Here is a 27,671-nt window from a genome sequence, read left to right on the forward strand (position 1 = left end):
TATATAAAGAGAATTGAAAATGAATCTTGATGTGAATGGAAGGGGAGAGGGAGCGGGAGAGGGGAGGGTTGCGGGTGGGAGGGAAGTTATGGGAGGGGGAAGCCATTGTAATCCATAAGCTGTGCATTGGAAATTTATATTCATTAAATAAAAGTTAAAAAATAATAATAATAATAAAAGTGCTACTGGAGAAAACTGTTAATAAAATAATGAAAATAATGTGATCACGTAAAGTGGGTTTTTTCCCCCAAGATATTTAGTTTTATACATACCAGAATTTTCCTTTTTTTTATTTGTAACTGTCAGAAGGAATTATTATGATTGCCTAGGTTCACTCCTTTTGTTTTGAACCATATAAAACATCGAGGCTAGATTTAGAGGTTGATTTTTTTTTCCTTAAATGTCTAGGGGAAAAGAGGAACTACATTGAATTTCTCTTTAGAATAAAGCTAAATTGCTAATTACTATTTTTCTAAAGGCAGTATGTTTTCTTTATTTGCCAAAACAACATTTTAATTCCTAAAATATGTCCTCCTCTTTTTCTAGTCTCATAAACTGGTGTGTACTTGAGGAAGTAAATTGTATAATAGTCATCTAAATTCGAATTTCCTAAAACTGTATTCTAAAAGCACTTATCTTTTGATAATCTCTTCAGTAGTATCTTCTTAAGGACCAGCAAATTGTAGCATTTCATAATGTGTGAGTTCTTTGATAGAAACAAAGTGAGTTTTTTTTTAGATTTTATTTATTTATTTGGGAGGCAGAGTTACAGACAAAAAGAGAGAGAGACAGAAAGATCTTCCATCTACTGATTCACTCCCAAAATGGCTGCAATGGCTGGAGCTGGGCAGAAGCCAGGAGCCAGGAGCTTCATTTGAGTCTCCCACGCGTGTGCAGGGGGCTCAAGGACTTGGGCCATCTTCTACTGCTTTTGCAGGCCATAGCAGAGAGCTGGATTGGAAGAGGAGCAGCTGGGACTAGAACCAGCGCCTGCTTGGGATGCCGGCACTGCAGGCAGAGGCTTAGCCTGCTTCGCTGCAGCGACAGCCTGAGACAGAGTAAATTCTATTCTTACCTTTTTCTCCAACCAGGTGTGTGTCTTAGATGAACCATTTCATTTCTCTTGGCTTTATTTTTTCATATGTGTACTGAGCGTGCTGATCAGATGATGTCAAAGTCCCTGAATTGTGCACTCTTTTTATTATAGATAAAATGTATAATGTATCTGTATACTTTTGAAGTACATGAATACTGTTAACATAAAAAAAGACCTTTTGAAATGCTATCCATTATGGTGGACCCAAATATTTCCTCTGAATAAAAAGTAGAACATATATCCAATAACTTGTGAACTAGAAACATTTTGTGATAAATTGGGAAAATAAGTTAATTTCAGGAATCGAAAATGTACACCACTAGGCTCTGAAGGAAAAAGAGCCACTTGATATTATGTTATAACATGAGTTTGGTCAACTAAAGTTCTGCTAACATAGAAAATGATAATTACATGTTTAGTGAAAATGCTTTAATCTTTATGGTTTTAGTTACTTGTGTAACAAACTATGTCTTTAGTTGTTCTAAAATTCAAAATGAGTGTTGCTTTGATCTAAGAATAACTTTTATGGACACTCAGGTCACAGAAGTATATGCATGAAAAATTCAATATACAGAAATGAAGAATTTATTTTATTTCATTTTTATTTGACAGAGTTAGACAGTGAGAGAGAGAGAGAGAGAGAAAGGTCTTCCTGCCATTGGTTCACCCCCAAGTGGCCGCTACGACCGGAACTACACAGATCTGAAGGCAGGAGCCAGGTGCTTATCCTGGTCTCCCACGTGGGTGCAGGGCCCAAGCACTTGGGCCATCCTCCACTGCCCTCCCGGGCCACAGCAGAGAGCTGGACTGGAAGAGGAGCAATCAGGACTAGAACCTGGTGCCCATATGGGATGCCAGTACCGCAGGTGGAGGATTAACCAAGTGAGCCATGGTGCAGGCCCCAAAGAAGAATTTATTTTATATTTGCAACCTTTCACTGTAAATAAATGCTCACTGGGGCCACCGCTGTGGCGTAGCTGCTACTTGCGGTGCCGGCTCAGTAGAAGACGGCCCTAGTCTTTGGGCCCCTGCACCCACTTGGGATGACCGGAGGAAGCTCCTGGTACCTGGCTTCGGATCAGTGCAGCTCCGGCCATCGTGGCCAAGTGGGGAGTGAACCAATGGATGGAAGACCTTTCTCACTCTCTCCCTCTGCCTCTCCTTCTCTCTGTGTGTAACTCTGACTTTCAAATGAATAAATAAGTCTTAAAAATGCTAATTGTATTAATCACCTTGCAGCTTTTTTGTTTGAAGCCTTAACCTTTCACACAGTTTGAACAGAAAATTTGATTTGAACGACACTGTTTTTGTGGTTCAGAATCCATGCAATCTGCATAAGTATAATAGTGCCACAGCTTATTAGTTTTGCAATCAACAGGAGATACACTGGGGTGATTTGAATTATAAATCAAGAAGAATTGGGGTTTTTTGGGGCACATCTTGTAGAATGTTATAAAATTAGCATTACTCAAAGAAAACGAGGTATTGGTCTATTAGTTTGGCATTATACATTTCAAGTGTATTGTTTTTATTTTTTTATACTGATTCTGCTATATTTGGTGATCTTCACTACATATTCTTGTGTAGCTTGAGATAAGAAAATAAATTAAGAAAATTGTTCTCAAAAGTTAGGCCTTAATAACATAGAATATGTGTTGGGTTTCAGATGAATTGAATCTTGATTGCTCAGATTTTTCTTCATATAAGAAAATATAATAAAAAGTGTAATGTATTGAGTTAAGGAGGAGACATACGCAAATATGTAGTCACAAATATTTATTTCAAATATTATCTATCACTTGACTGTAGTGGCAAAGACACCTGAGTTTTCCAAACAAGTGTCTTTAGAAGCAATTTTAATTCTTTCCCCAAGAAATGATGATCCTTATTTAAAAATTGGCTTCCTTAAAGTATCTGTCTTGAATGACTTTAAAAATAACACATGACAAAACACTGCAGCTGTTATTATTTTATTCACATAAAAGCATTTATAGATTGATACATGATACTTCATCAGCAAACATTAGGCCAATATCATTCATTTTGTGATGAGCCTTTTAACTTTTAAACTATTTAAGCATTATCTATTTATCAGAAATTCAGTGTCACATTTAGCCATATATTTCTAGTGCATATCAAGCACTTAAATGTTTGTGTAAGGGATATGAAGGAAATATTACAATATGTGAGTACAGGAAAATATAAGATGTTTAAATTTTGTTCTCATGATAAATTTTAGCAATATGTGACTTCAAGAGAAGCATTTTTTCACTTTAAAAAATGTTCACTTGGGGTCACATTGTGGCATAGTGAGTTAAGCCACCCCCTTCAGTGCTGGTATTTCCATATGGGTATGGTTTCCATCCTGGCTGCTCCACTTTTGATCTAGGTCCTTGATAATGTTCCTGGAAAAGCAGCAGAGGATGGTCCAAGGATTGGCCCCTGAACCAGCATGGGACAGCTGGCAGAAGCTCCTGCCTTCTGGCTTTGGCCTTGTCCCACTTTGGTCATTGCAACCATTTGGGGAGTGAATCAGCAGATGGAAGACACACACTCTCCCTCTCTCTCTCTGTCACTCTGCCTTCCAAATAAATAAAATAAATCTTTAGAAAGTGTTCACATAATTTTCCAGTACAAATGCCCAGTTATTTCTATTTTACTTTTTTTTAAATTATTATTTGGAAGGCATAGAAACAGAGATAGAAAGACAGGCAGACTGGTTCTCTAACTCATATGCCCACAGTCGCCCGGAACAGACTGAAACCAGGAGCCAGGAATTCAGTCTAGGGCTCCCACATGGGTGGCAGGGACCCAAGTACTTCAGCCATCATCTGCTGCCTCCCAGGTGCACATTAGCAGGAAGCCAGAATCAGAAACAGAGCCAGGATTCATACCCAGGTACTCTAATATGTGATATGGGCATTCCAAGCACAGTGGCATGTTAACTGCTTCACCAAATGTCTATCCCTGTTTTAATTTATCAGCTAAGATTATTTATTTGGTACATTTTCAGAAAATAATTTTAAAATTAAATTATCCTTAAATAAGCAAATACTATTTATGTTAACATTAATTTTTATATTATTGTTATATTTTTCAAAGTAAAATAATACCTTATTAAATTTAGTAACAAATTTAATTATAGAATATTTAATAACTTGAAAAGAATTTCCTTGCTAAAAACAAAATTGATATTTAGATATATACATCTTCTATATTCTTATTATTATATTTTACATTATATAATCTAGTCACTTATCTAGTTCTGGTTGGATTAATACAAAATTTTATTTTAGTCATATGATTCACATATACTGTAGTATTTCAAAGGATAAGGATTGTGCTTATCTTCACTGTGCAAAAATATTGAGCAGTATGGATCCTTTAAAAATGTCATTTATATGAAATCTGCTAAATGTCTAGTGGTTAAGATGCTGGCAGCCCACATCCAAGTACTTGAGTTCCATTCCCAGTTTCAGTCTAGTATAATCCCAGTCCGAGCCCAAGCCAGTGAGGGTATTTGAGGAGTGAACCAATGGATGGAAGCTGCCTCTTTCTGCCTCTCTCACTCTGCCTCTCACATAAATAATTCAAAAAAAGAAGAAATGTTGGTGCTGGCATTGTGGCTTAGGATGTTAAGCTACCACCTGCAATGCTGGCATCCCAAATGAGTGCCAGTTTGAGTCCTGGCTGCTCCACTTCTTCTCTAGCTCCCTGATAACACACCTGGGAAAGCAGCAGAAGATAGCCCTCCCACTCATGTGGAAAACCTGAATGGAGTTCTAGGCTCCTGGTTTCAGCCTGGTTGAACCCTTACTATTGTGGCTCTTTGGGAAATGAAACAGCAGATAGAGGATTCCCTCCCTCCCTCCCTTCCTCCCTCGATCTTCTTTATAACACTGCCTTTCAAATAAATAAAATAAATCTTTTAAATAATGTTACTGATAAACTTGTAAGCTTTACATCTTAATTAAAAAGCACTCTGAAATTTAAAGATACCTTTGGAGATGGGTTTGATTGTCATGCAGAAGGAAATCCAAATAATTATAATAAATGTATCTATTAATTGCTGTGCTAGCATGTAATAATACACATATTTGCCTATACAGGGGAAAATGTTTCTTGTTTTGACTGTGTATCATGTGATAAATTCAAGTGTTTCTTCAGAGTCAGTCTTGAAAATTGTATGCAGAATCTGCTTACAGTCCTGAGTTTGAAGGAAAATTGATTAAAATTTGAATTGGATAGCTTAGAAACCAATTTTCACTTTTCAGCTTAGGAACTAAAGGTCTCAAATAGGTTTTTAAAATGTGTTTGTTTTCTTTGTTATTGTTGTCATGCCACTTGTTTTGCTTCTTTTATTTGTACCTCCGTACCCTTAGAAACAAGTTTAGAGCCATAACAGTCCTTTTTTTCTGACCTTTTCAGCTACCAGATTAGAAAGGATTTTGATCACTAAGGTCTAGACCACAGTGAAATTGCAGTCTTAAAAATGAAAAGCAAGTACTTTATGTTCTCTGCCTAAGGCAGTCCTTTTTTTTTTCCCTCTGGTATATTCAAAAACTCTACACTTAAAAATTCTAAGAGTTAATTGTTATTCCAAAGATAAATTAGAATTGTGTGTGTGTGTGTGTGTGATTCTTATCATTGACTAGAGTCATTATTTTGGGGGTGGGGAGTTGCAGAAATCTATTTAGACGATCAGTTCTACCTGAAATGTCCTGTGAAAGCACTGTTTTTTTTTTTTTTCTCTCTCTCTCTTCTGTACTTCAGGTTGTATTACCATGAAATTGCATTTCTTATAAATGAAACACCTTATGGTGAAAAATAAATGTTCTGTGTATATGACAATGACAGAAATATTGCACAATGCTCTCTCACTAATCTATATGAGTAAAAATGTTACTTACACCTTTTTTTCTATCTCTGATCTATTACTTCTCTCTTAGAATTTCACATATCTTCAGTTTTATGATCTACTTTTATCCAAAATTGATTTTAGACAAGTTCAAAATGTTTTTAAGCTTTTTTCCTTATATAAATATTATTAAATATGACCCAAAATGTATAAGTGAGTAGGAAATTGATTATACTGTTGGCCTTAACATTATGAATAAACTTCAGATCATTACAAATCTAAGTTTTTGCAAGCATTATTACTTTGTTTAAAAATAGGCTTTGCTAATTGTTTCAGATCAAGCATGATCTTACAATATTTTGAAATAATGCAAGCTCTGAGTTTATCTAGAGAATAATATCTTTAATTCACTGTATTATTCTAATTGTGTGAAAAATATGCAAATAGTTATATTTTAGAAATTGTTTTTTAAACCATGATAAGAAAAATTCGGTTGGGCATTCTCATGCCAGTGTGTATTGACTTTTGATCTCCCCAGAGCTATTTTCCACATCAGTATTTGGAGGTAGAGCAAACTATTAAGTGAAAAACAATGTTTTTCCTCATACTACATTTTCAGTAAGAGGTTCCATGAGAGACACTGGCATTTCAATGCACATTGTCATCACAGAAAATGAAGCTAGAAAATCTATTGGATTCTTGCAAAATGTTTAGTCCTTTTAAAAAATATGTAAAAGCACCTTGCTTTAGGAAAAGGACAAATCATTACTTTCTAAGATGCCAGCATATTGTATAGGCTTGGTCAAATTCTAGAAAAACATATTATAAGGGACTATCATGGACTCTCGGTCCTTATCTATCTCATTCATCACATTCTCTGTAAAAGGAGGTTGAAAATATATTACAGTTTATATTTACTCAGTTATGCTAATGTAATCTGCTAAAATGTAGTATTTATTGTGTTTAACTTTATTAAAATCTCTTTTTAGCTTTCATTCCTGGACTAAAGAAAGGTACAGTGGAAAATAATCCATACCATACCCATGGTGCATGTTTCATTTTAAAATAATTACTGGCTTGTGTTTAAGAACTATTTGTTTTTCTCTTCTCATAAAACAACAGTTTCAACTGTTTGCTTCAAACACATTTTTAATATGTTTAAAATAAACTGATATCTAGGAAGGATATTCAGTTAATTAGATATGTTGTATACCCGGATGCTTTTTCCAAATTGTGAGTCATCCAACTTTAGAAAGCAAAATTAATATGACCCTAAAGTTATTTATTTGACATGCAGTCATTGCTTTCAAATTACCTATGGATTTAATATTCAGTTTTTCCACCGAAAGTATAAGCACTTCAACATTTTGTCTGAGGAGGCATTTAACATATAATTCTAAATTCTGTATTTTTATTCATTTTATCTGCAACTTGTATATGCATGCCTAACAAAATAATCTAAGTTTACATTCCTTGTGAACTTGTAAATAATATGCAAGATGAATTTTCTTTGCCAAATTTTAATGTATAAATTATATGTGAATCTATACTAAGTTAAGGTTGACAGAAAGCACATTTCTTGAAACATGGAGTTTAAGCAATCAGTTAAAATGTCTATAATTTTATTGTTCTGATAAAATTTTAAAGTGTTACAAAATATGTGAAACATTTTAAACATATTTGCATTCATTGTGTACATATAAACATTTCTTTATTGTCCACTTCATATTTGGGGATATGTCTGTCTTAATGTTCCATTGCTATTTTAAATAATTTATTTCTATTTATACACTTTTATTTTAAACTGCAATTTATAATGCATTGGTGTTTTGATCAAATAAAAATAAAATAGCACTTAAAGAATAAATCTTCCTGAAAACAATCATAAATCTAAATTGTCGTGTAAAAGGAATCTCACCTTTAATCTTTAATTGACATATCAGAAATACTAAGAGCAAGCTCTATTTTTTGGGGGGTGTTTTAAATGTTGCTTTGGAATCTTTATATAGAAGTGTAGCAATTATTTTGTGATATTGTATAATCAATTCTAAAGTCCATGATAAATTTTTGGCTATCATTTAAATAGTGAAATTTTAAGGCAAATATTGGATTACCCTTAAAACTCTGAGTAGTCAAGGTTTAAATGGGTTATTCAGGTTTAAATGGATATGTTAAATATACTTTTTATTTTGTGTCTCCCCTTCTCACTGGTCTTTAGGTATCCCCTGACAGTATTCAGGAACTACAGTTATCTAATAGTCATGGGGACTTGTTTGTGTGTGTTGTACAAAGGTGTTTTATTCATAACTACTAAGAAGTACAGTGGAAAGATTATTCAAAAATGAGTTAGGAGTTCTGATGGCAATCCTACATCTTACTAGATGTATGTACTTAGCCAAGTCGTTTAAACTCACAGAAGCTTTATTTTCCCAATTTAGAAAATTGCAATAATTGTATGTCTTTGAAGCATGATGATGTAATATAATAATAAAAAAACCCTAAAATAGCTAGCATTTGAATGTGTATTGTGTTTTTTTTTTTTTTTTTTTTTGACAGGCAGAGTGGACAGTGAGAGAGAGAGAGACAGGGAGAAAGGTCTTCCTTTTGCCGTTGGTTCACCCTCCAATGGCCGCCGCGGTAGCGCGCTGCGGCCGGCGCACCGCGCTGTTCCAATGGCAGGAGCCAGGTGCTTCTCCTGGTCTCCCATGGGGTGCAGGACCCAAGGACTTGGGCCATCCTCCACTGCACTCCCTAGCCACAGCAGAGAGCTGGCCTGGAAGAGGGGCAACCGGGACAGGATCGGTGCCCCAACCGGGACTAGAACCCGGTGTGCCGGCGCCGCAAGGCGGAGGATTAGCCTATTGAGCCACGGCGCCGGCCTGAATGTGTATTGTGTTCTAACCAATGTTCCTGGTGACTAAGTCTCAAATATTTTTAATATTGCTTCCACTTCTATGTGTAGGATATATTATTGTTCCCATATTTTTTTATTTAATGAATATAAATTTCCAAAGTACAGCTTATGGCTTACAAGAGGTGGAAACTGTAGAAAAGAAAAAAGTTAAATTAAAAAATTCATCTGATAATCCCTTAAGCATTATACTTCTGTAAGACATTACCATTACTCCAGATCTTTAAATCTTCATTGGTATACCATTGACTAATTATAATTGCAATTGAACTCATACTTTAAATTTTGCTCTTATTAAATATTAGTTATTTCATACATTCATAATACAGTTGGGCTCTAATTTCAAGTTACCCTGCAAAATCATTGTGTCTTTTATTGTTATATTTTATTACAGTTTTCATATTATGTTTTGTATATCTTCTTGTCATTATCAGCTCATTTGAGTATAGTTGCTAATATTTACCTCACTTAGTACAATTTCTTAGGCATACTTCATAGAATTAAATGTTACTATACATGAAGAAAAAGCCCTTTGTGACCCTAGTCATGAACTTATGAAATTAGTATCATTTCTTTCATTCATTTTTTCTGCTGAAGGTTGACTGATTTCCAGGAATGATATTGGCTTGTTTTCCAAAATATGTATGCGTTTCTCCTCATTGCAAATTACATGCATGCAGACAAGCACTTAGTAGTAAGACAATCATTTCTACTTCTGGAGATGCCTTACTTTTCCCCAAAGAAGAAATTGTAGAAAGATATTTGTCAACCCATTCATGGCAAATTTTTTGTACCTCCTCTTGAGGAAAATACATATTTGTAAACATTGACAAGTTAATACTTTCCATTGTATTTGTTTGCAACTTCACTTTTCCCCACACATTTCAAGAGCAAGAGTTTCAGCTGTATCTTTTACATTTTCTGTTGGCATTGCTGTCTAGAATCAGTAGGCAGTAGACTGTCAACTGGTTTGCCTACCTGCAGTCATGGGTCAGTTTGTTGTCTACAGCAGTGCTGCAGTTATCCAAGGTGATTTCTGATGTATCTTTATTGTGTTTTATGGGACAACCTTTACCCTTTTGGCCTTCAGTTAACCATCAAATATCTGTTCTTGAACAAATTTTGGATACTTCTTGTTAGTATTCAAGGGTCAAGGGTAGTTTAAGAGTTTATTACTTTGGGCTTGAAATGCTGGATCTGAGTCAGAGATAACTATGACAAGGGTCAAGCATGTGAGGGAAAGTTAGGTTGAGGTGGAAGGATCTAGGAGAATGTAGGAAAATGGATTTTTCTCTCATACAAATCTAACTTTATCTGGCTGCTTATTTAATAAGAGTTTGTGACAATAAAATATAGTTCACCTTTATGCATGATAGATATGGAGATTTTCAAATGTCAATTAATGAGAAAATTAACATCATTCATAGGGTATTTTTCCATAGACAGGAGTTAATGAAAAATGTGTGTGTATAGTTTCAAGTAACAAATTTATGGCACAAGCCATAATATTAATCCTTTCAGGATAATTTAATATTTCCCTAAATTCTCATATAAAAGTACTAAATCAACATGAGGTTTTGTTGGTTTTGTTTTAGATTACTAATAGTAGACTTTAAAATGTCACAGAAAAATATTTGTGAAAGGAATTAAGTCTTATGTAGCATTAGAATTTGGATATTTTAAGTTCTAAAATTGTCTTCTTCAGATAATATATGACAAGTTAATTTTGCCATATTCATTATATATTGTACATTAACACATGGAGCTAGAAAAAATTTGTATTGTTTCCTAATGTGGTATTTATAATAAGACAAAAGAAGGAAATTTTGTATTATTTATCATAAAAAGTAGACAAGAAGAGAATAATTAGTATCATTTTGGAGGCAATGAAGAGTTATTAAAGTTAGTAAATGGTTGTAGTACTGCAGTGTTGTCATTCTGATAAAAACTTTTGGCATAGATTTTAAGCAGCATAAAATCTTTGAAGAGCAAATGAATTCTTTAAACTTTTTAATTGTATGTAAATGAATTAAAGGGCATTGCTAAATGACAATCACCTTCTTGTTAGCAAAACATGACTTGTGAGTTTAAATGAATCATAAACATTGTGGAAATTCAAAATACTTATTTCTACTATAGCTAATACAAATGATAATCTTCATTTCATAAAACATAATTTTAACATATACAATTCCCTCTTATATTGTCTTGAAATTGACATGAGAAAAAGATAAAATATTGCATTGGTTTGTGTATAAGTATCACATAAAAAGCTGGACTTTTTTGCTTTATAAATATCAAGCACAACTGTATGGCATATCAAAATATATCATCTATGTGAGAAAAATATTAGTATTATTACTGAATATAAACAACTTTTCACAACAAGAAATAATACTTATAATTTGTTATAATGTACATACCTTCATATAAAATTTTTGTACTAGTTATATGGTATTCTTATTAATAATACATCAAATTTTGTATTAATAATATGAATATTCAACTAACAAAAACTTAGTCTTATTTTTTGAATTTAAAAATATGAGTGTCCAATACTTATATCAGTATCAAGTACAATAAAGCAGATTATTTTTTAAAAATCTAGCCTATTTGCTGACTCATGAATAAACTAAGCACTTTTTTAAGTATAGGAAGCTACTGTGCTAGGAGCAGGAATTTAACCTAGCTGTTAAGATCCCTGCATCCCCTAGTTGAGTACCTGTGTTGGATTCTCAGCTCAGGCTCCTGACTCTAGCTTCACAGTAATGCAGACCCTGGAAGACAGTAACGACTCACTTAACTAAGTTCCTGCCACCCACACTGGAGACCTGAATCATGTTCCCCACTCCTGGTCAAGTCCCAGCTGTTGTGGGTATTTAAGTAGTAAACCAGTCAATTTCTCTCTCTCTCTCTCTCTCTTTCTCTCTCTCTCTCTTTCTCTCCCCCCCTTCCATCCTCCCTCCCTCCTTCAAATAACTTTCAAAATATTTTAAGAAGAATTTACCTGTGCTGGCAATTATATTTCTATCTTGTTTTTTTCCATCCCATTTAAATCCCACACACCTTTCATGGCCAAATCTAGGAAAGATTCCATGAGTATCCAGCTGAAGTGCTAGCTAGCTGTAAGAGTCAGTTGCATGGATTATATTTCCACTTGACATGTTGTATTTTACATCATTTCAAATTATTTATTTGTGTACATTCAAGACAGAAAGGTGAAATGAAGATCATTTCTTATACCTGTTTGTATCTGTTAAACATTCAATAAATATGGAGTGAATAAGTGTGTCCAGAATAATTAACTAGTCAGTTATGACTACTCAATTAACTAGTCATAAAGGAAGACCCAAGATTGTGGAGATATAATCACACTATGCAACTAATGTTAGTTGCATTAAATTATATATTATAAAGCAAGAAAAGTGTGAATACTAAGTATCTTGCTAATGTTTTGAAATGATTTTTAAATATATATGTATGTATATATATATATGCACACATATATAGAGGCTCATTATGCTGTATTTTTCACTGTTGCAAACATTTTCAATTTTGTTTACTTATAATTCAGTACCATTAAAAATATTCTGAATAGTGGCCGGAGCTGTGGCATAGTGGGTAAAGCAGCTGCCTGCAGTGTCGTCATCCCATTTAGGCTCTGGTTCGAGTTCCAGCTGCTCCAATCTTTAAATTTAAAAAAAAAAGTTCTATTTATTTACATGAGAGAGTTACAGAAAGGCAAGGAGAGAGAAGTCTTCCATCTGTTGTTTCAGGAGCTTCTTCTGGGTTTCCAACATGGGTGCAGGGGCCCAAGGACTTGGGCCATCTTCTGCTGCTTTCCCAGGCCACAGCAGAGAGCTGGATTGGGAGAGGAACAGCCAGGACTCGAAATGGAGCTCATATGGCATGCCAGCACTGCCAGCAGAGGCTTTACCCTCTATGCCACAGTGCCGGCCCCAATAAATGAATCTTTCAAAAAAAAAAAGACACTAGCATTTTAAAAGGTTTATAAAAATATTCTGAATAAATCATTATTAAATCTAATAATTTTCTCCTTACATATACAACTGACAGAATATAGTTAAGATATATATATATATCTATACCCCTATCCCAATTTTTGAAGTGCATCCTTCATGACTTAGAGCAATGCTGCCTTAAATTTAAGGAATTCAAATAAACGAAAAAAAAATCAAGACTTATATTTGTATCTAGTGTCTATACTTGTTTACCCTTTAAAAACATTTTCCTCTTTGTGAAAACATAATCCTACTACCTGTATTCATGATGAACTTGTATAGAAATTTGTTTTCAAGGCCAGCTTTGTGGTGCCATGGGATAAGCCATTGCCTGGGACTCTGGCATCCCATGAGTATCAGATTATGTCCTGCCTGCTCTACTTCTAATCCAGTTCCCTGCTAATGTACCTGGGGAAGCAGCAGAAGATGGCCCAAGAGCTTGGGTGCCTGCCACCTGCATGGGAGACCAGGATGGAGTTCCATACTCTTGGTTCCGACCTGGCCCAGCCCTGTCTGTTTGGACCATTAGGGCAGTGAACTAGCAGATGGAAAATCTGTGTGTGTGTGTGTGTGTGTCTCCTTATCCCTCTGTCACTCTGCCTTTCAAATAAATAAGTAAACCTTTAAGAAAAAAGTTTGTTTTTCAAGAATATCTAACATTTAAACTGGAAAATGATTGATTCAGTGCTTACTTATCAATCCAACTCTCACTTCATACTTTACTTTTTAAAAATGTATTTTATTTGACTTTATTTTAAAAATGGTTTATTTATTTATTTGAAAGGGAGAGTGACAGAGAGCTAGAGACAGAGGGGGTCTTTCATATGCTATTCACTCCCCAAATGCCCACAACAGCTGAGAGTAGATTAGGCTAAAGCCAGAAGCCAGGCTTCAACTGGCATTTCCATATGGGATGTGAATATTCCAAGCAGGTGCCCTACCTGCTGTGCCACAACACACACTAGAGAGGTGGAGGGAGAGAGAGAGAGAGAGAGAGAGAGAGAGAGAGAGAGAGAGAGAGAAATTCCCATCTACTGATTAACTCCTCAAATGCCCCCAACAGCCAGGGCTGGACCAGGCCAAAGTCAAGATCTGGGAACTCAGTCCAGGTCTCTCATGCAAGTGGCAGGCCACTAAACACCCGAGCCATCTACTTCTTTCCAGCATGTACATTAACAGGAAGCTAGAATTAGAAGTTGAGTTGACACGCAAACACAGGCCTTCTGATATGGGATACAAGCTTCCCCAGCGGCATCTTAAGCACTATACCAAATACCCACCTCATCATTGTTATTTTTAGTTTTTTACAAAATTAATTTTTTTTTAATTTGTTTGAGAGAGAGAGAGAGAGAGAGAGAGAGAGAGAGAGAGAGAAATTGTCTACTTGCTGGTTCACTTCCCAAATACCTACAAAGGCTAGGACTGGGCCAGCCTGAAGCCAAGAGCCTGAAACCCATTCTAAGTCTCCCATGTGGGTGCAGCGATCCAACTACTGAAACTACTAAATCGGCTGTCTCCCAGGGTGCTCTTTAGTACGAAGCTGGAATCAGGAACAGAGCTGGGTCTCAAACCTAGACACCTCAGTTTGGGATGCCAGCATCACACAATGCTATATCAAATGTCCATACTGTACTTAATTTTAATCTTCATTCTCTGGGTACTATTATCTCTCTTGCTATATGAAATGGATCCTGAATGATGATTCAGTATTGCAGAAGTGTTTTTCTTTCTGTTCTGACAATAATCATGAAATTAATCACTTTTGGCTTCTTATCTGGATTTACTGTGTGGCAGAACATTTTGATGGAAATACAGTTTACAAAGTATACAAATGGGTACTTTTTGTTTGCTAGATTATATGCAAAGACTGATCATTGAAAAGGATATGTTTTCATTAGGTAAATTGTTCATCTGAGACAATAGACCAGGAATCTTGAATTTCAAGTGATACATCATCATCGATTTTGATCATCAGAGTCAAATAGAAATATAATGGGCGCCACGTATGTAGTTTGAAACATCTGGTGGCCGTTTTTTTTCAAATATTTTATTTATTTTTATTTTAGAGGAAGAGACAGAAACAAAGGTCTTCATCTGCTGCTTCACTCCCCAAGTGGCCACAATGGTCAGAAGTGGGCCGATCTAAAGCCAGGAGTCAGGAGCTTCTTCCAGGTCTCTCACATGGATGCAGGGGCCCAAGCACTTGGGCCATTTTCCACTGCTTTCTCAAGCCATAGCCTAAAACTGGATCAGACGAGGAACAGCCGGCACACAAACCAGGGCCCATATGAGATGTCAGCACATAGGCAGAGGCCTAGCCCACTATGCCACAGAGCTGGCCCCAGCCATATTTTTTTTAAAATAGAGAGAAACAAGTGAAAGTAAACTTACTAATACATCTACTTAACAAAATATGTCCAAAATATTACCATTCCAACATGTAATCAATATAAAAATAACAAATGAAATATTTTACCTTCTTTTTCATACTGAGTCCTGAAATCTTGTATTATTTTATACATACAGCATATCTCAGTTCCAAATAGCTGTATTTCAAGTACCAGAACAGCTATGTGTAGCTAGTGACTAGTATATTAGCTTTAGATTCTTTTCAAAGGCTAAAGATTAACTAGTCAGTTTGGTCTTGGAATCCGTCAGTTTGATATTACACCTTGAAGAAAAACAAACTCTTGGAAGCCTTGAATTTATGCTTGCTCATCTGGGAACATTTTTGACCAGATTTGCCAAAGTTCAAAGAACAGAAGCCATTGGTGAGAAGTGCTTTAGTTGAGTTTTACTGCTGTGAGTGATGGTACGAAAAAAAAAATGTTGAATGTGAAGGAGCAAAGAGCTATATAGATCAAAGTCAACACTTTCAATTGCCCACTTTGTGTCATATATAGGAACCATAATTCTTTGCTTTCCTTGAAATTCTTGTGTAGCTTTCAAGAGAAGTGAGCCCTCCGAGAACACTGACTGACACTAGTTAATCTGAAGGCTACACAAGCATGGATTATTTTAGGTATCATGTAGTATTTTTTTAATAGTCCAGATTTATTGTTTCCAGTATTGGAACCAGAAGGCTGAAAAGTTTTTTCCTCCAGTTTATATAAAATATGCTTTAATTTGAAAAGATTATTAATATAGTTTGACATGAAAATGTGAATGTTAAGAATGCTAATTCTGAATAAAATTAAATTAGAGCCCATAATAAATCTGAAATATTTAAATTAAATGTCTACAGGTGTTATCCATGGTGGCCGTGACGACAGGATATGTTTTGTAGACTTACTGACAATGTTTGTGAATAGTGCTATGTGTCAGAGAAAAAATATTTATTTCCTCACTTGAAAATCTGTACCTTTGGTCCAAAACATCACCAAACTGGAAACAGAAAATGCCTTCAAAATAATGAGATGCAATGTACAATTAATAGGGTAACATTTAAGTAAATCAATCAATACAACCATAAACTCAATCAAATCCAATTATACCATTGCTGATTGGAAAAGATGTGGAAGACAGTATTTTTTTTATAAAGATTTATTTATTTATTTATTTGAAAGTCAAAGTTGCACAGATAGAGAAGGATAGGTAGAGAGAGAGAGAGAGAGGTCTTCCATCTGCTGGTTCACTCCCCAGTTGGCCACAACAGCCGGAGCTGCGCCGATCAAAAGCCAGGTGCCAGGAGCTTCTTCTGGGTCTCCCACGCGGGTGCAGGGGCCCAAGGATTTGGGCCATCTTATACTGCTTTTCCAGGCCATGGCAGAGAGCTGGATCAGAAGAGGAGCAGCCGGGACTAGAACCGGCACCCATATGGGATGCTGGCGCTTCAGGCCAGGACGTTAACTCACTGTGCCACAGGGCTGGCCCCAGACAGTATTTAGTTATTATTTACATCCAAGTGAAATTCCGAAAATATATCTTAACAGTTTGAAGCTTAGAAAAAAGCAGTTGTTGGATGCTTTACAAAGTTGAATTTACACAATTAATTAACAAAATTTATATTAACAAATTGCCCAGATCTGGTCACTAGCTACACATTATATTAATAAAAGTTATGTTTTCTTTGCAGTCAGTATTTGATGCTATATTCCAAGAATAATAATAGTGTAGACAAAAAGAGGGAAGGAATGGGTAACTTTGTAGAACTTGTGTTAAGTGTTTTCCAAATCTAATAACTTGAGCCTTGAGCTTATCTAATGTATTTAAGATATTAATAATAATAGTATTACAAAAAGTAACAAAAGTAAAGATTTTTAACAGTAGCATTCAGACTATGTAAAGACTTAACAATGAAATACGTAACATATCTGTGTAGAAAAAGATAAATCAATGCAGTAAAATAGTATGTTTATGCATATGTGAATATTAAACATGATTTAGAAACAATAAAAACAAGAGATAAAGTTATGCACTATTAGACAAATGGTGTTGAAACAGTTGGCAAAATATTTGGAAAAAGACAATCATTCCAAAATATAGTTCCAAGACAATTATAATAAATGAATGGACAGTGAACCTGGGACCATGTAATTTATAAGAAGATATAACTGAATATTAACCAAAGGACTATGTGTTACTTTAATATTTCTTTTCAAATATCATTATAATTAGTGCAAAGCTATTCCAGAATAACTCTAATAAAAAATGTAGTTTAATTTAATTACTGAGATTAGTTCTTATTGTGACACTATGAAAACTATTGTTTTTTCTGCTAGTTTAACCAAAAGTTTTAGTTCTAAAGTAATTCTGTTGTTATTAATTTAAATATTGTCATTGATATATTGTTCTTGTAAAAATATTGCATTAAGTAATATTTATTTTCTTCATTTTTATTGTAGTTAATGATGATAATTTTTAACTTTCAGTGAGCAGTTACAACACTTTATTCATTGTTTGAATTTTAAAGCATCAACAGAAACAGCTACTTTTATCAACAGGCTATTTCTAAAGAATGATTAGAAGATTTCTTCAAACAATATTTGATCAACTAGGCTTGTATTGGTAGATGTGGCCTGATTGTTCACTCAGTGTTAATGTGCCTTGTATGTATAGCTTCTGGGAATCTTTGCACACTCCTGCCTTTTCACTCCCTTCCTTCTCTCTTACAGGTCTCTTGACCTGTCTTCTTCCTCTTTTTTAAAAAAGATTTTTTTAATTTTATTTGAAAGGCAGAGTTACAGAGAGAGAAGGAGAGAGTGACAGAGAGAGAGAGAGAGAGAGAGAGAGAGAGAGAGATATCTTCCATCCACTGGTTTACTCCCTAAATAGCCACAACAGCCAGATCTGGGCTAACTCAAAGCCAAAAGCCAGAAAGTTCATCTAGAACTTCCATATGGGTTTCAGTGGCCCAACAACTTGGGCCATCCCCTGCTGCTTTTACAGGCACACCAGCAAGGAGCTGGATCTGAAGTGGAATTGCTGGGACATGTACTCATGCCAATAAGGCATGCCAGCATCACAGGTGGCGGCTTTACTCACTATAGAACAGTGCTGGTCCCCCAAATTATATTTTAGCACAATGTTCAATGAGATACTATGTAAGAAGATTTCATATATGATGAGCTTGTTTTTGGATAGCATATAGATAAATATAAAAATAAATCCTAAATGGGGTTTCTGGCAAAACTGCATTATCATTTTCAACATCTCTTTAATATAGACAGAGGCATAAGGCATAATCCAGAGAATCTCCCCAAGCAGGCTACTTTTGGGCTGTATTCTTACATTCATGCTATATGATTATATACTCAATTTAAAAATCAAAATATTTTGTGAGTAGTTCCTTCATGAAAAATGATATTAATGCAATTTTATTTAACACCCTATAAACATAATTACTTTTGAATTATATTTGCAATAGCATATTCTTCTACATTTCCTGGGCCCCAGAAGTCATTAGAATTGTTTGACTCAGATAATACAACTACTTAACCAGATAATCAAATTTCTTAAATGTAAAAGCATTTTCCCCTAATCATTAGTAACTGTTTTATCCAGTCTAATTTATTTTTTAAGATTAGTGCTATGACCCTCCTGACGTAGTATTTTCATAGAGTTACTTAATCCTCCCAAAAGGTAGTATAACAATGAAGAGAAAGTACTACCTGGTTTTATATATTCATCTGTTCTCTTCGGTTTCTATGTAAGAACTGTGAACTTCTATTTTATTGATAGTATTGTAATATTAATACTTTTGGTTACATTTTTATTTATATAAGGGGAAAATTATTGCATATATACAGTTTTAAGAGCATAATACACTTCCTACCCTACCCTCCCTTCCTCCATCCATCCCACCCTCCCTCCTTCTTTTTAATTTTTCTCTTAATTTTTACAGTGACATGCTTTTAATTTTCTTTATAATTGTAAGCTTAACCCTCTACTAAATAAATAATTCAACAAGTAATAAGTAGAAATCCACTGTTCCTCAGGAGTATATAGACAAGGACTATAAACAATAATCAAATCTCAAAATGTCAATTTCACTAATATACATTGCATTTTTCATACTATGTATATTAGTTACCACAAATCAGGAACAACGTGTTATTTGTATTTTGGGGACTGGCTAATTTTATTAAGCACAATCACCAGTTGCATATGTTTTGTTCTGAAAGACAGGATTGTATTCTTTTTTATGGCTGAATAGTATTCCATTGTATATGTATAGGTGTGTATATATATGTGTGTATATATATATGTATATATGTATATATACCATAATTTATTTATCTAGTCATCAGTTGATAGACATCTGAGTTGATTCCATATCTTAGCTATTGTGAATTGAGTTGTTATAAACATGGGGGTGCAAATAACTCTTTCATATGCTGATTCCATTTCTTGTGGATAAATTCCCAGGAATGAGATTGCTGGGTCATATGGTAGATCTATTTTCAGAACTCTGAGGAATCTCCATACTTTCTTCCATAGTGGTTGTGCATGTTTACATTCCCACAAACTGTGTATTAGGATATTCTTTTTCCCACATACTCACTAGCATTTATTATTTTTTCATTTTTGGATGATAGATATTCTAACTGGTGTGATGGTGAAACCTCATTATAATTTTGATTTGCATTTCCCAGATGGCTAGTGATCCTGGGCATCTCTTTATGTTTTTGTTGGCCATTCATATTTCATCCTCTGAAAAAATGCCTGTTCATATCCTGAGCCCATTTCTTAACTGGATTGTTTGTTTTGTTGTTGAGTTTCTTGAGCTCCTTATATGTTCTGGATATTAATCCTTTATTACATGTATAGTTTGTAAATATTTTATACCATTGTGTCAGTTGCCTCTTTACTTTGTTGAGTATTTCCTTTGATGTGCAGAAGCTTCTTAGTTTAAAGTACTCCCATTTGTCTATTTTTGCCTTTATTGCCTGTGCTTCTGGGGTTTTATCCAAGAACTTTTTGCCTATTCCAATGTCTTGCAGTATTGCCTTTATGTTTTCCTATAATAATTTGAATGTCAGGTCTTAGATTTAGATTCCGATCCACTGTGACTTGATTTTTAAATAAAGTGTAAGGTAGGGAAATTGTTTCATACTTTTGCATGCAGAGATCCAATTTTTCCAACACCATTTGTTTAAGAGAATGTCCTTTTTCTCCAGGGAGTGAGTTTAGCTCATTTATCAAAGGTTAGTTGGTTCTAGATGCATGGATTAAATTCTAGAATCTCTAGACTGTTCCATTGGTCAATGCATCTATTCTCTTTTTAAAAGAAAAAGATGCATTGTTTTGTTTGAATGTCAGAATACAGAGAGACAGAGAAGCAGAGAAAGAAAGTGAATCTGCTGGTTCATTCCCCAGATGCCTGCAATGGCCAGGACTAGGCCAGGACGAAGCCAGGAGCCAGAAGCATCCTCCAGGTCTTCCATGTGGGTAGCAGGGCCCAAATACTTGGGCCATCCTCCACTGATTTTCCCAGGCCACCAGCAGGGAGCTAATTGGAAGTGGAGCAGATGGGACATGAACTAACACTCATATGGGATGCCAGCATTGCAGGCAGTGACTTTACCAGCTATGCCCCAGTGCTGGCCTGAAAGGTCTATTCTTGTGCCAGTACCAGACTGTTTTGATTATAACATGTCTTTTTTGACTATAGCATGTCTTGATATGAGATATTGTGATGCCTCCAGCATAATTTTTATTGTTTAGGCTTGCTTTAGCTATTCAAGTTCTCTTGTGATTCCACATGAATTTTAGGGTCATTTTATCCAGATAGGATAATGAACATATGATCTTTTTGTTGGGATCATATTGAATCTGTAAATTGCTTTCAGTAGTATGTACATTTTGATGATATTAATTCTTCCAATTCATGAACATGGAAGATTTTTTTCATGTTTTTTGTCTTCTTCTACCTCCTCAGTGTTTAGTAATGATCATTGTAGAGATCTTTCACATCCTTGATTAAGTTTATCCCAAGGTATTTAAAACTTTTTGTAATATTGTGAAATGGGAATGATCTTACAAGTTCTTTCTCAGCGATGACATTGTCTGTGCATACAAAAGTTATTGATTTTTGTGTGTTGATTTCATATCCTGGAGCTTTGCCCAAACTCTTACTAATTCTAATAGTCTCAGTGGAGTCATTTTGGTTCCCCTATATATACAATGTATTTTGCATATGTTGAACTATCCCTGCATACCAGGGGTAAATTCCAATTAGTTTGGGTGAATGATCTTTCTGGTGTGTTGTTGGTGTCAGTTAGCTAATACAATACTAATCCTTACTTCCAATCAAATGGTAATACAAATTCAGCATTATACTATGAAACTTTTGCTTGCTTTTCAGAATCAATTAACAAATATTGTTCAATTAATTGAGTTAAGTAATACTTAAGGGCTATACTGGAAGTTGAGAAATGCTTTTCTACTAATTAACAAATCCTATTCTAAGATTTGTTGCATTGTTGTGAGGTTAAGTTGTAGTGTGAGTTGCAATTTATTCAAATTTTCTGTGTTTTGCCTGGAATACAGCTTTTGTGAATGTTGTCTCTATATATTCTATTCAACCACTCTTCCAAAGTATACAATTCACGTTTTTAGTATGTTCATAAATTCATTCAGTTTTCACATGTAAGTATGATTAAGTGTGATTAAGTATGATATTCCACTTTTTCTTTATGCATCACTTGATAGACTGTGGATGCTTCCACTTTTGGCTATTATGAATAAGGGAGCTATGAGAATTTATGCTCAAGTTTTTGTGTGGATATGTTTTCATTTATGTTTGGTGTATCATTACAAGTGGTGTTATGGGCCCTATCATAATATTATCTTCAATTTAGAGAAGTAAGGTCAAATTGCTTTCCAAAGAGCATAATTTTACATTCCTTCTTCCTCATTTAAGGGTCTTTGTGACTCCATTAAGACCGCTGAGATAATACAAGATAATATCCTTTCTTCTTAGGAAAGAGTCTGTAATTAAAACTCTTAATGTTCCTGTTTTGTCATTTGTAAAATATATAAACTCAAACTAAATTTTATGGCTCTTGTAGGTTTTATGTATGACATTATGATAATTTAGATCTATACTTTAAAAAAGTGATGTGATGAATTTATAAATTAACAGACATGAATTATCACAATTCTATGAAGATAAAAAGAATCCTTACAATTGTGATAGATGGTTTATTTGAAATTCTTTGTAGCTAACCAATTTCAGACTTATTGAGAGATTACTGGAAAAATGGTATTTTCTCTGTGCTTCAGAATTTAAATTATTCCTCAACGACAAGATCTGGCCAGTTGGCCAACAGACAGTGTACCTTGGCCTACAAAACATTAGTCTCAGCGATTTTACATGTGAAGTCGGCATTGCTTTCCAATGATCATTATGAGTATGAACAGCTTTCCTTTGAAAGGAGAATGAGAGTACATAAATAAAAAAGTTCTTCAACATTATACTGTCTGCACCCTTGGTTAGTTTATGAACCCTCAAAATACAAAAAGAGCCAATGATACACTCATCATTTCCAAAACAGAGAATATAGTTTCTTCTAGATTTGGTATTCTGATAATGACACTGATTTACCATCAACATTTTTCATAGTAGAAGAGGGAAAACATAAGAAGAAAAATGGTATATAATTTATTTAATATCAAAACCCATATGTAACTATTTGTAATTTTATCCTTGGAATAAGAATCATGTTGTACTTGTTTTGTTTAATTAGATGATGGTAGTTACATGTACTATATATCATATATATATATATATATATGTATATACACATTGAACTTTGTATTATTTTGGAATAATTTTAGATTTAAGGAATATCTGTAAAGGAGTTACAGAAAATTTCTGTGAACTGGTTATCCAAGTTCCCCTAGTGTTAACATGCTATGTAACCATAGCATATTTATTAAAACTAAGAAAATAACATTGCTAGAACTCTATTAGCTAAACTACAGACACAATTCAGATTTTCCAACAATATTCTTTGTTCTAGGACTCCAGGATACCACACTCCATTTAGTTGTCATGACTTCTTTGTGTTTTGTAATTTGTGAGAATTTATCATGAACTTGAAACTTTTAAAAAAATATTTATTTATTTGAAAGTCAGAGTTACACAGAGAGAGAAGGAGAGCCAGAGAGAGAGAGAGAGAGAGAGAGAGAGAGAGAGAGAGGCCTTCTATCAGTTGATTGACTCTCCAATTGGATACAATGACTGGAACTATGCCGACCCAAAGCCAGGAGCCAGGGGCTTCTTCCACGTCTGCCATACAGGTGCAGAGGCCCAAGGACTTGGGCCATCTTCTTCTTCTTTTTGTAAAGATTTATTTATTTTTTAAAAATCAGAGTTATACTGAAAGAGAAGAGGCAGAAAGAGGTCTTCTATCCAATGGTTCACTCCCCAGATGTCCACAATGGCCGAAGCTGCACTGATCCAATGCCAGGAGCCAGGAGCTTCTTCCGGGTCTCCCACGCGGGTGCAGAGGCCCAAGGACTTGGGCCATCTTCTACTGATTTCCCAGGCCATAGCAGAGAGCTGGATTAGAAGTGGAGCGGCCAGGACTTGAACTGGTCTATTGAATTCCCTGTTGTAGATATATAAAATAAATGGAATCTTATTTGGAGTCTTTTGTGGCTGTCTTCTTTTACTTAGTATAATGCTTTCAAGTTTCCACTCAGAGAATGCATCAGTATTTTAATTCCTATTTATATTGTTAATTCTAATGATAGTAAAAACCCTAAATAGCATAAGATTTACTGAGTTAACCAATTTTCTAGTGTAATGTTCAGTAGCCTTTTTATGTAAATGATCACATTGTAGATATATAACATATGTTGTTAGCTAGTAGTTAGTTGATAGATATCTAGACTTATTTCTCCTTTTTGGTTATTATGAATAATGTTATCAGCAATTGTGTACAAGTTTCCTTGTGTACAGATGTTTTCAGTTCTCTTTGAGATATACTTGGCAGTGGATTTACTGAGTCATATGATAACTCAGTATTTAGCTTTTTTGGGAAAAAACAATTTTCCAAAGCAGCTGCATCATTTTACATTCCAACCAGCACAGCATAAAGGTTCAGGTTGCTCCACATCCTCACTAACACTTGCCTTTTTTCATAGTTACCATAGTGAATATTCTGTGGTATGTCACTGCAATCTTAATTTGCAGTTTCCTAGTTATGAATGATGTTGAGCATCTTTTTATGTGTTATTGACCATTTGTATATTTTCTTTGAAGCAATACCTACTCAAATTCTTTGCCACTTTTTACTTGAGTTTTCTTATTTTTTGAAGTTTGTGTTCTCTGCATATTCTAAATACATTCCCTTGTCAGATATATATTTTGCAAATATTTTCTCTCACTTTATATTTCATCTTTTTATCTTATTAGTAGGGCTGTGTAAGGAAAAAAAAATGAAATCCAATTTTCTTTGTTTTTTGCACTTTTTGTGTCATTTCAGGGAAACCATTGCCTAGGCCAAGATCACAACAATTTGCTTCAATTTTTTCTTCTAAGAGATTTGTATGTTTAGATTTTACATTTATGTCTATGATCCACTTTTAGGGGTCTACTTGGTTTCTTTTTCATGTGTAAATCTAGTTGTCCCACAAGAATTTATTGAAAGACTATCCACTCCCACATTGAATTATATTATCTTATTGTTATACTTTAAAATTGATTTATAGATTAAGTTCCTACAAAATTTCTTGAATTCTATCTCACCTTTGTTATTGGTCACTTGTACAAATTCGCAACTTACAATATTAGACTTGAATGGTGATTCAGTTGGAGAGGGACATGAAGATATGAACATTAACAATGTATGTCTTGGCTTTAAATGTACAATAAGGACTGAACACTTATCCTTCCTGGTGCTATAGGACATTATTCAAGGGAGGGCATAATGATTTTTAGTGAGATATTCATTTGGTGTCCTATAGTAAGATTAGGAGATAATAAATGTACCTCATGATCTAACTAACCTCAAAATCTGAAATTGCATTTATTCCTTTTGGCTCTATTCTTTACCCTGACCAGAACTCTTAACATATTCCAGCTTTTTCATGAAATACTGTGGTGTTTAACATTTTTAAACTCCTTCTGTCTTCAGATTTTTGTTATATGGTTTATGTACTTCTATGTTCTGAATACATAGATATAATATTTCCTTGAAAGTAGGTTAGTAGATACTAAACATTTAAAAAATAATGGCATACTATATTTTGATTTTCAGTATATCAAAAAAGCACAGCAATTCTATGACCTGTAGAGATTTCCAGCAATAATAATTTATAGCTAATGCTGTTTACTGATTATCTTGCAAACAAGTCAATCTGTCTGTGCCTCCACTCTTTAAGTAGCAGTCTTATAGCTGAAATACAGTCTACTTTATTAAAATAACCTTTCCTGCCATAATATACTCTCTCTGAAAGATACAATAAATGATAGAGTGCAAATAATGTAATTAATTGCAATGCCATTTTGGAAAAAAAATTTACATGACTTTAAAATTATTTCATGTAACTTTAATCATTTTCAAATTAAGACACTCTTGATTCTATGTTATATCACCAGGATAAGAGCTATCTTTGAATACACAAGATTATACACATGCCATGTTACAAATACATTTGATACTCACATTTTATCATTGCTGATAGTTCAAGAAAAAACAGACTGAGATATTTTTACTGTTTCTAATTTACGGTTTTCTCTAAATTCATATGCCAAGTATCTATGGCAATTCTGAGTGGGTTAGATGACTGCACCATTGTGAAGCCATATCACAAGTGGGTGTCAACTTAGAATATGTTCTGAGCTTAAAGTAGCACCACAGTTCTATGGGTATATAATGAGAGCATCTGAAACAAGTCTCTTTGAAGAATAGCAATAGAATTCTATGGGTGGATGGAGGGAAAATGAAATGGGAAGACATTTACTAGAAAAATTAATATACAGTCAGAAATGCTGTGCAATCAGAGCTTATTCCTAGAATTAAAATGTGTACTCAGTGGTTTTAAAAGTCAATATAATGATGATTGTGTAAAGTCCTCACCTTTAGATGATTTATATGTAGACTAAAAATTATATCCAAAAGCATATTTTATAACAGCATATTTTAAACAACAATTTACCAAAAATATTTAGATATCCCACATCCATTTTGTCAGCATTTGATTTGGTACATATCTGTGCACATATCTTTCTTCATTCTGCTTTTATTCAATAGCATGAAGTTTAAAGAATATCCCTAAAATCTTTGTGGCTTTTTCTTTTATTTTAGCTTAAGTGGAAAACAATATTTAGCTTAAGAGATTTCCAATTCATATAATACTTGTTTTACTTAATGTGTAGAAAATGGTGGAGTTTTATCCTTACCTTTACTGATATTTATTTGATATTTTCAGAGTATTTTGGAGTCTCAGAATTTCATTTAGAGTGTATGAATGAGCATAACAAAAAATAGCGTCTCTTCACTTCTTGGAAAAAAATATCTTATTAAACATTTACTGATTATGTAGACAATCTGTCCCTAATAACATCCTTTTTCAGTAACAGCATTATACAAGTGACAATCCATTAAAAAATTCTTCCTTTTATATAAGCAACTATTTCAGGGAAATTGATGTTTAGATTTTTTTTTAATTGGTCTGCATTGCTTTGTTTACTTTCAGTTGTTCTTGTTAAAAGCTGAGAGAAATGGTAAGTAAAATCTAGGAAACATGCAGTTAATTGAAGTTCCAACTCCTTGCTTGCAATATCCTTAGCCTTGTGTAGCTATAAGCATCAGTTCAATTTAATTTCCTATGCTCAAAACGAACAAACAAGTTTCACTTTATTTGTTCATAATTCAGTCTCGTAGAGAAATTACTTCTATGTAGATAAAGGTTTGGTTTAAACATTTGAGCAACAGTTGGTGTTTGACATATTTCCTATCCCAGTGTGATTATTTCTGATTATATATGATTTTTTGCTACAGAATACCAACTACTAAAGAAGCAGTGACATAGCAGCGTAATATAAGGGGATTTCAAAAAGTTTCTGGAAATGGAATTAAAGTATAAGCTTATTATCTTGTGTGAAAAATTTGAAATCTATGCATTGTTTTTTCATAATTATAGATTTTTCATGAACTTTTAAAGGCATCGTCAAATGTAACTGTACCTTTCTGAACTTTATTGCTTCAGGAAGAAGCATGGTTCAGTGGAAAGAATAACTAAACTTAAATTCAGAGTTCATGGCTAGGAATAAAATTTAAAAATTTTTTTGCATCATCTTAGTATGTTTTATTTGTAATTGTAAAAAGT

General features: G+C 34.1%; 1 protein-coding gene across 8 annotated transcripts in view; it reads left to right on the forward strand.

Annotated features, from left to right (window-relative positions):
- Nucleotides 1-27,671, forward strand: part of PCDH11X (protocadherin 11 X-linked) — a 727,311-nt gene that overhangs the window by 595,604 nt on the left and 104,036 nt on the right. For 4 of the 8 annotated variants that reach the window (XM_062183503.1, XM_062183507.1, XM_062183505.1 and 1 more), the window contains one exon: nt 6,944-6,967. The exons of the other annotated variants lie outside the window; for them this stretch is intronic. In XM_062183503.1, the coding sequence (XP_062039487.1) occupies nt 6,944-6,967 (24 nt within the window). The remainder of the gene's footprint in view (nt 1-6,943; nt 6,968-27,671) is intronic. 8 annotated transcript variants of the gene reach the window in all.

The sequence above is a fragment of the Lepus europaeus genome, chromosome X (assembly GCF_033115175.1).
Source record: "Lepus europaeus isolate LE1 chromosome X, mLepTim1.pri, whole genome shotgun sequence".
In the NCBI taxonomy this organism is placed as follows: domain Eukaryota; kingdom Metazoa; phylum Chordata; class Mammalia; order Lagomorpha; family Leporidae; genus Lepus; species Lepus europaeus.